The sequence below is a fragment of the Orbicella faveolata genome, unplaced genomic scaffold (genome assembly GCF_042242905.1).
Source record: "Orbicella faveolata isolate gen_17 unplaced genomic scaffold, um_ofav_v1 contig_25, whole genome shotgun sequence".
NCBI classification, from domain to species: Eukaryota; Metazoa; Cnidaria; class Anthozoa; order Scleractinia; family Merulinidae; genus Orbicella; species Orbicella faveolata.
In genome coordinates this window covers 5,073,508-5,085,234 of record NW_028301553.1, presented here as the reverse complement: position 1 = coordinate 5,085,234, position 11,727 = coordinate 5,073,508, and the positions used below count along the sequence as shown (strand labels likewise).

The window sequence follows — 11,727 nt, the reverse complement described above, 5'->3', positions numbered from 1 at the left end:
TTGTAAACAAGCCCTTATTCAGGCTAATCTGAGTGATATTCAGTAGCTTTCAGTCTCACCGGGTGGAGCCTTTCGCTCCGATTACTCTGAATAACGCTCGATCAGGTTAGTCCTGTTTATGGTTAGCACTCGAAAATGGAGATAAAACGATATGCGCTTTAAAAGTGTGCAGCCTTCACCCATGGTCTGCAGTCTGTGTTTCAACCTCATTCTGCATTTTACCCCCGTAGTCCCCGTACTGCCTGGTTTCAAAATGCCGCGTGTTCTCGCAGAGATCATGAATTAAGGGTAGTGTCTTATCCTACTATTCAAAACAACTTTTTGCAACTGCTATCCTTTTCATTCACATCGAATTTGCAGTTAAGAGGTTACTAGCCGGAAACGTCATTCGTAAGAGCAAACGAAATACAAAAAGGCTTAAAATTTGATATTTTCTCGCGTGACTCATTATCCTCACTCTCATCAGAATGTGCTCTTAATTCGTGATCAAGCTTAATTTCTGCGACATGTGGCATTCGATACCTCGAAGCTGCGTCGTCAGCATAGTAACTGAACTAATTACTTTGCCGTAGTTTCCCTGTTAGGATGATAGATAAGTTGAATTAACGATTTAAAGCCGCGCATTGTGACCCTCGCTCCATTGAGGACTTTTTTGCGTGGGACTTATTATTCTAATTCTCATTAGAATGTGCTCTTAATTCATGATCAAGCGTGACTTCTCTGCGCGTGACTCATTATTCTAATTCTCACTAGAATGTGCTCTTAATTCATGATCAAGCGTGACTTCTCTGCGCGTGACTCATTATTCTAATTCTCACTAGAATGTGCTCATAATTCATGATCAAGCTTAATTTCTGCGACAACATGAGGCATTCGATACCCCGAAGCTGCGGTCTCGGCATAGTGACTGAACTAATTACTTTGCCGTAGTTTCCCTGTTAGGATGATAGATAAGCTGAATTAACGATTTAAAGCCGTGCATTGTGACTCTCGTTCCGTTGAGTACGTATCACCCCGTATCAGTTTTCTGAGAATCACTTATCCATGCCCTCTGCACACAAGATCGAGGCTACAATTCACACAATTGTCTGTGTACCATCAGGGAAGAAGCCGAATGGTTTACGTTCCTTGCATTGAAATCTCAGAAGCATTTCTCTGCGTCGCATCTTGTTATGATATGTTCTTCGCCTACTGATTCGTTTAAATTAGTAAAATGGCTGCTAGCAGAACGAAAACCATCGAAGAAATCGACGATATATCGGAAATGTTTCCAGCGATGGCGGCCCTTGGTGTATCGTGTAAAGGACTAACAACATTGGATGAGATGAAAGCCAAAGTGAAAGAAGAATTAAATCCGTCAGAAGATAAGCCTAGCTGGACGGCAGGACAGGTAAGAATATTTTTAAAATGCTGTTTAGACCTATAAAAAACAAGAAGTGGTGAACTGTGTTTCGCAACAGCAACTGAAACAGTTTAGCAAGCTGTTTTAGACTGGCATCGGCAGCATTGGAAAAATTTGTAATAAAAAGGCTAAAACTGTTTAAAAGGCTTATTTGTATTTTGTATTCGTACCAAGACACATTTGTAAATACGAAGCGAATTCTAGTATATAAATATGTTTTTTTATATATTCACCAGTCACGATTAGATCGATAGATCGCAATTCCGGATTTTCTACAGATGTTTCTTACTGGCCATGCAAAGATTTGAGAAGCTAGTGGCTGAAATTTTTCCCTTTTAAAAACCATAAATCCCAAATGACTTTGTTATAAGCATACTGTTGAAGCCTTGCGTTTTTTTAAAATTCAAACATGGGATAAGCAGTATACCATAGTATACCAAGAAGTAAAACCCCCGGCCGCATTCGAATGTGTTAACTTTACGTGTAACGTCATTACGTTATGTTCGATCACGACGATTCAGAAACATGAATATAGATCATTTTCACTGTCACGCAATAGGAATTTAAATCGAAAACCATTCCGTGGATGAACCCAAGAAATTGTGATGTTATAGGAGATGTATAAAGAAGACAGGTCTCCGAGTTTAAGATCTGTGCGTTTTCCCAAACCTTAAATATTCGTCGAAATGTTTTGAACAAATTTACAGCCCAGTGTGTTCACGTGACGTCATTAAATTCTCAAATCCAAAACTAAAGAGCCCATAAAGGTTTTATCCTCATCAGGTATAAGAGGTACTAAATTTGATTCTGTTTACAAATTTCCAGCTCAATTGCATTCTTCGTTTGGAAACCAGCGCACTTTGAATTTCGGAGTTATTGCAGCGCGTGACATCAAGCTAATAAAGCTATGTCGAGAAATATAAACTGGCCTCGTGATTTTTAGCCATTTTAGGAGTTAAAGTATTTGGAAAAGTGCTTGCGTAAATGTTTTTTTTTGGTTAGGTTCAGATAATCAGTTGTCTATATAGCCAAAGTAAGTTTCAGATGTTTACACTATTTTCCATGGCGGCTCCATACTAGGCTCTATAATTTTGCGCCGAACATTTCGACGAATAGCTCAACTTTGGGACAACGCACACGCCTTAAACTTAGAGGACTGTATTCTTTATTTATCGTCTACAATATCACACTTTCTTGACTTTATCCACTGAATGGTTTCTAATTTTAATTTTTATTGCGTGACAATTTACACATTCTATATGGCGGCCGGAAAATAGTGAAAACATCTGGAACTTACTTTGGCTATCTAGGCGAGGATTATCAGTACTGAAAAAAACAATCATTTACATGAGCACTTTTCCTAACTTTAATTTGTAAATAGAGTAAAAGTAGTTTTTTTTTTTGTTTTTTTTTTTGTTTTAATAAGAATATATTTTACAAGAATATCAAGAATGAAATTTGCGAAATTTTAAGAATATTTTAAGAATAAAAGAGACTGCTAGGAACGCCAGTATAGTCTTGGGCTAGAATACAAGCTCTGAGTGAAAGCATCGCAATCGGCCATTTTACCAGTTTCCTGTCAGTTACTCTCCACCGATCAATTCGAATACACGAAAAATTTATGAAAACGTTCACTGGCTATATAAGGTTAAAACTTTGGAGCTTTCGGCTGTCAGACTACAACCTTCGATGGATAAAAAATGGAAAAAATGACATATACAAATATATACAAAAATATGTGGGACTATAAAAAGAATATATTAAGAAGGAAAATATGTGTCAATAAACTTATTGTTCCGTCATGATTTATCGAAGCAGTGTGCCATGGTCCTAGCGTCTTACGAATACGTAAAGCACCTTAGTCAATCACTTGTGAATTTTTAAAGTCAAGGGAGTGATTTTAAGAGCAAGCTAGATCAATAAATCATGGAGATGACAATTCAAAGCCGCTCCCCGACCTCTCAATCTTCATTTTAAGTGTTTTCTTTTTGTACCTCCCAACTCAAAATGGAACAAACGGAGAAAATCTGCTTAACGCCGGCTAGCACACAAATTCACCACGGTTTCAACGTTCACCACCTGATCACGTGCGACTCGAAAGTTCAAGTTGTTGTTTCTCCAGGGAATTAGTAAGTTTTGACCCATGACACTTGACACATTCTCATCCAATCGGCAAACGCCGAGTTATTTAATTTGAGTTATTTTTCTATTTATATCAGACGTTTCAAGTTTTATCGGAGGCTAGCAAAGCTGATGCACACAAACGTGAAATTTTGTGTAAACTTTATGAGGAGGCAGCGGGGCTCTTTGATCAATTGAAAGATGACGTCATCGTGAAAACCCTCCAGGAAAGCTTGGATGACTTCAAGACAACCCTCGAAGAAAATCTCAAAAATATCAAACCGAGAGAACAGTATGTAGTTCTGGTTGCAGGTAAACAGCATTCAGTAATAGGTAACTGATAGCTCTACCATTGCCTATTGTGATTTTTATAATAAGTTAAATTACTCTCGCATTTTGATTCTTTCTTACTTATGATCTATTGGAGGACAGATGCATAGATGAAGTCGTTAACAATTTTTTTCGTTTATTTGTTATATAGCACAAGTATATTCCATGTTGCCGTGTGTCTGTTCGGTAATAGAGCACAGAAGACATAAAAATTTGGTAAGAAAATCCGTGACACACTTGTCTAATGGCCCGTGTGCCACTTTTTTTGTTTTTCCATATTTTCACGTCATCCGTGATCTATTACTGAACAGACAAACGGCAACGTGGAATCATCATGTTTATACGGAATATATGTATAACCTGAATGAAAAAAATTCCTATCAATTGCCGTTTCGTTAGTTAAAGATCGTCACTTCTATGGTTGGTATGTTGTCTGACAAATAGACTTGGAATGCTTTCGGATTTGATAAGGTAATAGTAGTATAGGGGGGCGGTTTGAGACCCAGCCAATCAGAGCGCAGTATTGGGGACACGTGACGCGTCTCGACCAATCAGCGTGCAGGATTTTCGGCTCAGGTCAGCGGTTGCACTAACCCTTTTTGCGAGGTCTGGGGCGAGCTCGGTCAAAACCTGGCCGCGCGGGGTTGGACGCGAGGACGTGAGGGTCTGGGGACCGGAAGTGGTAGGCCGCGAGGGTCTGGGGACCGGAAGTGACGACAGATCACGTGATAAGTTTTCAAATTTTATTTTACAATCCAGATTGTGTCCAGGTTAATCCGCTGGTGTAGGGTGCGTCTGGGTAGTATTCGGGTGACGAAAATCGCGTCATACGAATGTTCGTGACGGTGACTTCGTTTCTGTCAAAAGCGTACCTTCGTCCTTCCCGTTCGTAGTCGGCAATGTGAGTGAAATGTTCTCGGTGCACGATTTCTTGCAGGCAGGGATACACGGCGCCGGGAATGAGTTTGTTGACCAATTGGTAAAATGTTTTTCTGACTTCTGGGGTGGGTTCGTTGGGGGTGTTGACGGAGGCGTGAATGAACATGGGGTTTCTGCCGTCGGGCGAAGTGGAGATGAACCAATCCAGTTGGACCCAGAAGATGTACCACACAAGAGGATTAATGGGAAAAGGTAGAGTGTCCCAGGAGCTGGTCCCTTCTTGGTGAAGGGTGTGAGCCGTGGCGCTGGCTCGTGTATCAGCGATGGCATTTCGGGCGCGTTCCAAGGGCGTGAGACCTACGAGTTCGTGAGGTGGCACCCAAATCGGGTGATTGTCGGGACTGACATTCAACTGTTCGTTGGCTCGGAGATCATCGTCGTCATCGACGCTGACGGTGTCGTTACTATCCTCGGGGCAGGGACGTCGACAATGACCACATTGGAAGCTTCGTTCGTTGGCCTTTTGGAAGCAGCGTTTGTGTAGAAATTTGCCGCAACAGGGCATGACGCGGCAACGTGTGACGGATTGGATGTCTAATTCCAATAAACAGATGAAACAGGCATCTTTGAACGGGGAGAGTTCGGGTCCCATACCTTGTAATCGTAGACTTTGTCGGGAAGCCATGATAGTTACAGCATGTGCTCTGACTCGCTCCTTTTAAATAGGAGCGGGTCATGTGATTTTTTTATGGGCCCGGTAGAGGGGGGATGGGGGTATCCCCCTCTGATGACGTCATGAGAAAGAAGGGTGTTGATTGGTGGAGGTATGGATTAAAAGAGGCGCGCGATGCTTGGCTTTGTTTTTTCAAAATGCCGATTACGCGAGGTTTCCTGACGATTGTGGCAGAAGTGGATATGACGTTGGAGCAGCTGAGTGATGAGTGGGAACGCGTACAATCCAAGAAGCGACGCGCTAGGACTCAGGACGCGCAGGAGTTGTTAAAGAGAAAGTCGAGATTAATCCTGAGGGTGATCCTGAGATTGCAGAAGTGTCGAGGGGAATTGATCAAGATAGATGAAGAGTATGGGAACAGTGTGGAGAGACAGAGAGCCAAAGAAAAAATGGAAGTGCGCCTGTCGGACATGGACAAATTATTTGAGTACTTCAGTCAATTTTGAAAGAGACAATTTGTGAAAAAAACTTTTATTGAACAATGTTGGTCAACCAAAACCAGAAAGCGTGACATTCTGTGACTGGACAATGATGAATACTCTCGTCTTGATGAAAACCACAGCTAGGTAATAAACGTTCATTTGAAATGATGTGTCTGAGTTTGTCGTATTTGGGACAACCCAGTGTTTCTAGATCGATCGAGGGAATGTTCAGTGTCTTTAACAAATGTTTTTCCACGTGGCCTCCCTTGTATCCCACCACGGTTCTCTGCCCCTGTTTGTACCTGGCGTAGAGGGTCAGGATCAAGTCTTTGAGTTCTTCGGGTTTGTGTGGGTATTCAGCCTTGAGGGGTTGATAGTTCAATCCGTGGATCTTCTTTATCACAAAGTGCACGGTTCGTTTGTCTTTGTCGCTCAACTCTTTGTAAGGGATGGGGATGCTGAAAGCGTGTCTTCCATTCTCTCGGTTCCAAGCGTAATAACCCAGTTCTCTGACTTGAAAGGTCTTGTTGACGAAAAAACCTTCTAAATCCAAAATGAAGCAAAGTTTGTGCTGTAACCCTTCCATGTTTGAAACTGAATGACTGTTTTTATGCGCTGTCTCTTATAGGTGGAGGTAAACCTCTTCGTTCCAGGTACAAACGTTCTTTGGGGGTGAATTCGTCATACAGGTACTGGTCATGAAATCGTTGGGGCGTATTCTCTCGGAGTAGTCGATCTAGGCTGGACTTGGTCCGCGGGCTCAAATCATTGGAAGGGAAGACTGTCCTTTCGAAGTGTCCCGGAGGATCCCAGTTCCCTTCAAAGGGACCCAGAGCCTCTGCACTGGGTTGAAGGGAGTGGGGTTCCAACCAAACTTTTCGACCCTCTTCTAACCAGAATCTGACCTTGCTTTGAGGGTATTCATCCGCCCATTGAAAGAGGTCGCATTGGCGCTTGGCACACCTGAAGTAAAACTTGCCCGGGTTCTTTTCTGATCGTGACATGCTCATGATGAGAGGTCTTTGGCAATAGCATTTCATTTTTTCCACGGGTAGTTGGACATAGTAGTCGTTCAGCATACGTTGACCGGAAGTCACATAACATTGGATGTTGTCAACGCCTGCACAGGCAAAACATTCGGGCACAGGGCATTTGTAATAGGACCAACGTCCGTAGGCCGTGGTGGTCTCCCGCTTCTTTAATTCTTGCTTGGGGTGTCTAGGGCAAGGAAGGGTGTGGGGTGGTGAAGGGTTCCTGTAGGGTGTTTTCCATTCTTGTTTCATACCGTCGAGGAAAGCGTCGGGATCGAATTCGTTTGGCTTGACGTCCTCTTTGACTTCCCAGAAGGTGTGGATGGCGGGGAGTTTGTCTGCATCTGAGAAACAGAGGACAAGTTATTTGCTTTTTCTAACCGTTCGAGTGTACGCATACGTCTAGGACCGAAAGGGCGTCGTTGGTGTTGAAGTTTGAGGATGAGTTTTTGTTCTTGTCGTTTTAAGGCGAAGTCACTGTTTCTTAAGGGATAATCGTCTTCACAGGTTAATGCTACTTCTTGCATGGAGTAGTGAGTTTTATCCTGAATGAGTTTGACCGTGACTTTAGCATGGAAATGAACTCGTTTACCTGGTTCCTGTTTGAGTTTCTTGTTCTTCTTTTTGTCCGTTTTCTTTCTCTTCTTGGTACTAAGGGGATATTTGGCGGGCGAATGAGGATTGAGACTATAATCTACCAAACCTTTACCCTCTTCCTCCTGGTCTGGTAACCTATAGCGCGTGGGGGATTCTTCTGGACTGGCTGGCGGTGGCTCCATTTGCTTCCGATGCTTAATCGCGACTGATTGGAAATCAAAGGCTGTCCTTGCATTTATAGGGTTCTACTTTGGACCAATCAAGAGCCAGTACTTTCCCCATCACGTGCGCAGTACGTTTCCATCACGAAAGTGATTTTACTTGATGGACGGGTCTGGGTGTATAAAAAACGCGCTTGGCTGTTGGGAGTTCACTTGACACGATGGATTGCAGCGAAGAGACTCCCCTGGTTGAAGACAAGACCACCTTGAAGAGAAGGAGGAAAATGAAGCCACCTACCAAGCAGCAAATCCCTGTTGTGAATATGGAGGTGGAAGAAAAGAAGAAAGAAGAACCTGATGCTTTACTTTTGTTGATCAAAAAGACCATTGATACCATCATGTTGGAGGAAGCCGTTGAAATAGGGGCCAAGATGGATAAGTACCGAGGCGTTTTGTCTGGAGGCATTTTGAAAGTGGCAGAGAAGATGGATGCCGCGGGAAGTCGCGTCAAGTTGCCTAAGTTGGTGGATGGTTTGCGAACAGGGTGGAAAGAGTGGAAGACGACTGGCGACGAGAAAGCGACCCTTGACACCTTCATGAGAGCCATGGACAACGAACATTGGTTCACCTCGTGATTCAGTACTTTTACTTTGGGTGGTGTGTTGCGCTATTGACCAATGAGCGTCTGACGTTTTTTTTTACTATAAAACATTGCGTTGCAGTTCTTTTCTCATTTGATTTCGAGATGTTGACCGTGTTGTACAGTAACAGCAACGAGATCGTGGAATTGATCGAGTCGGCGTGCGGCTTTCAGGTGTCGCCTTTGAGTTGCATCGATGAAGACGAAGGGGTCCAAGATATGTTGGTGTTTGACATTTTGTTTTACGGCAAACCCGAGCACGAGTGGACCATTCCTGAACTCCTCCGTCGACGTCCTGAATGGGGATGGCAGATTCTCCCTTTACTGAAATCTCAAGTCCGTCGAACCTTTCTATTCACCATCGATTGGTACTCCATGGTCTACATCAAGGAATTGGATGTCATCCGTTTTGTGCCAGCTATCCTTCCGCCGGTCCGAATGAAGAACCGATTCTGTCTGATGGCCACGTCTTGTTTGACCTTCATGATGAGACAGAAGATCAAGAAGATGGTGGAACCCCTGACTTATGCCCGAGATATCTCTGTGAGACTGAGCGACAAACTGAACCGCCCGATTTCATTGGGGACTCCCGCGTATTTCAGAGAACTGACTGAAAAGATGGAGGACTTACTGGTGGAACTGATGACGGAGAGAGACCTTGTAAATAGTTTTAATCACTGTTTGATGAACGAGGATGACTAAATGGTGTAGTGGTCAGCGCGTTGGGCTCATAACCCAAAGGTCCCAGGTTCGAATCCTGGTTTAGTCCTTTTTTGTATAAAACACAGGGATGTGAAAATAAAAAAATCATTTTTTGTCAGCATGGCTAGCGCGTGGTATAGTCTGTGCGAGCGCTGCGAGCTTTTATATGCCCAGTATGAAAGGAACGATCCCATACCCTCGTTGATGGCGTTTGACCCCGAACATGTGTTTTTGGAGACGCATGTCGAAGAGAACGTCTGGCGTTTCGTGGTCTTCATATTGTGGTTGAAACGACAACCCCTGTCACTCGTCTGGTACTCTATCATAAGACGAGAACACCCCGAGCTGATTAGACAAGCGCTGTGCCGATTGTCGACATTATGAGTAAGAAAAAGAAGAAGGTGGATCGGTATGCTAATTTGGTGAGGTCGTACGAGGATCCCAGTGTCCCGGGAAGTCTGGGTGGCGTGACGCGTTTCGCCAAAGCCCGAGGCTTACCCATTGGAGCGGTACGCCAGCGGTTGGAAGCCAGTTTGGGCTACACGCTTCACAAACCCACCCGTCGTCGTTTTCGTACGGTGCCGGTCATGGTCTACGGTATCGACGAACAATGGGTGGCGGATCTCATCGAAGTGGGGAACATTGCCAAATCGAATCGAGGGTACAAGTACCTGTTGACGGTGTTGGACGTGTTGTCCAAGTACGCTTGGGTGGAACCGGTCAAGTCCAAGACTGGCAAGGACGTGACAGCCGCCTTCGAGAAAATTTTGAAACGCAGTGGTGGTAGGATCCAACGCAAGTTGCAAACGGACGACGGGAAAGAATTTTACAACAGGACCTTTCAAGCCTTGATGACGCGAAAAGGCATTCGTCATTTTTCCACCAGCGGCGATACCAAAGCCAGTGTGATCGAACGATTCAATCGCACCTTGAAGAAACGCATGTACCGCTATTTTACCATCAAGAACACGTTCAGTTATTTACCCGTCTTGAAGGATTTGGTGTTGGGATACAATCGTTCCTACCACCGCAGTATCAAGATGGCACCCGAGAAAGTCGACCTGGGGAACGAAGAGCAGGTGTGGAAGACGCTGTACGCGGATCGACTGCAAGCCAAACGCGTGCCGCCCGAGTTGAAAGTGGGGGATCGGGTGCGATTGAATAAGAAATATCGCCTGTTCAAGAAAGGGTATTTACCCGGTTGGACCAAAGAAGTGTTTGTGGTGGCTCGTGTGGTGCCGGGTGTGATTCCTACCTATAAGATCAAGGAGTGGGACGGAACGCCGTTGAGTGGCACGTTTTACGCCCAGGATTTACAGAAAGTGACGGTGAAGAGCGACGATCTGTTTCGCGTGGAAAAGATTGTCAAACGCAAAGGGAATAAAGTCTTGGTTCGGTGGAAAGGTTGGCCAAACAAATACGACACGTGGATTGAGAAAGGAGCATTGGTCAAGGCGAGATGAAAGAGTTTTATGTCCAATTGATCAGCAGTTCCAGTACCACGGAATTCCCCTCCAATCAAGCCAACAGTTTCAAGAACCGTTTGCCTTACCAGATCCAATTGAAAGAGGAAGGATGGAAAGTGGGTTTGAGCAGTATTTCTTACCCACCCCCACCTTTACGACGTTATCAACAGTTGACTCACCGACCGCACCTCTTCGAAGACGATGACACCCTATTGCAATTTAAATGGAGTATGGAAACACAAACACAGAGTTCCGACGGCAGCTGGTTTCCGCGACCCTACCGTAACACTTTTACCGTCAGGGGGTCTGATCTGCACGAGGACCGAGTCAAAGTCACGAGTGGGAAATCGCTCATGCAATACTTGGTGGCTCGTTACCAAGATCGTCTGACGCACTTCATGGAAAATGAAAAAGAAAGTCTACGAACTCATGACGGTAAAAAGTACTACGCTGTGTTTCGTTGGGAAGGGGATTCATTAATCATCGACAACAGCGATACCTTCCTCAATGAAACTCCTGGTGACACAGTGAGATTGCGTCCCAAAATATGGTTTGGGCCTGAATTGGTCAAGAAACTCAAGTGGGTGGAAAAGACTGGAATTGCCGATTACAAATTGAGTCATCACGTGATTAAATTATTCAAAGACGATGTGGTGCCCGCTTTCAAACTGGATTGGAAGGATCAACACAACGCGCATTCCACGAATTTTTGGAACATCACGGACAATGGGTCCTTACAGCTCAGTCCCTACTGCAATTGGCGCTTCAACTATCTGAACGAGCTCTACGATCAGCACTATGGTGGTGACGTGACCGTCAGTGAGACGCTTCGTACGCCCATGTATGTCTATTGCAACGTGGCGCAAAGTACCGTCATGGGGAATCAGGTCACCGATCTCTTGAGAGAGGTGCCGCACGATCAGAACGCGATGACCTTTGAACCCGCCCACATCCAATATCTACCGGTGCGCAGCGACGTGTTTGACATTATCGAGACGCAGGTGGCCGAGAACGACGGAGAGTTGGTGAAATTTCCAGTGGGAGTGACGTCGGTCACCTTGCATTTTAAACATGACGGATTTTTACGTGAGTCTACCGAGCCACAGTAGCAAGACCGAGTATCCCGAGAACAAATCCAATAGTTTCAAGATTCGTCTCCCTCATCCTTTGAAAATGGAAGGCGGTAATTGGAAAGTGGGACTCAGCAGTATCTCGTTACCAGACCCCAAGAGTCAAGTCCCTC

At 44.5% G+C, this 11,727-nt stretch overlaps 1 protein-coding gene and 1 non-coding gene across 2 annotated transcripts; both read left to right on the top strand.

Annotated features, from left to right (window-relative positions):
- The first annotated feature begins 903 nt into the window (after positions 1 to 903).
- On the top strand, positions 904 to 4,004 carry LOC149108696 (uncharacterized). Its single transcript, XM_089294521.1, has 2 exons — positions 904 to 1,390; positions 3,622 to 4,004. Exons 1-2 carry the CDS (start codon positions 1,214 to 1,216, stop codon positions 3,862 to 3,864), a joined length of 420 nt encoding a protein of 139 aa, XP_089150647.1. The 5' UTR covers positions 904 to 1,213; the 3' UTR covers positions 3,865 to 4,004.
- A 5,008-nt stretch (positions 4,005 to 9,012) lies between these two features.
- Positions 9,013 to 9,085, top strand: Trnam-cau (transfer RNA methionine (anticodon CAU)). The gene has a single exon. It is a non-coding gene; the product is annotated as a tRNA-Met (tRNA).
- Positions 9,086 to 11,727: the final 2,642 nt, after the last annotated feature.

Bases quoted from the DNA above. Each gene is read 5' to 3' on its own strand.
- LOC149108696 (XM_089294521.1), top strand. From the start codon at position 1,214: ATGGCTGCTAGCAGAACGAAAACCATCGAAGAAATCGACGATATATCG. The intron at 1,391-3,621 runs GTAAGAATATTT...TATTTATATCAG, and splicing joins CTAGCTGGACGGCAGGACAG to ACGTTTCAAGTTTTATCGGA.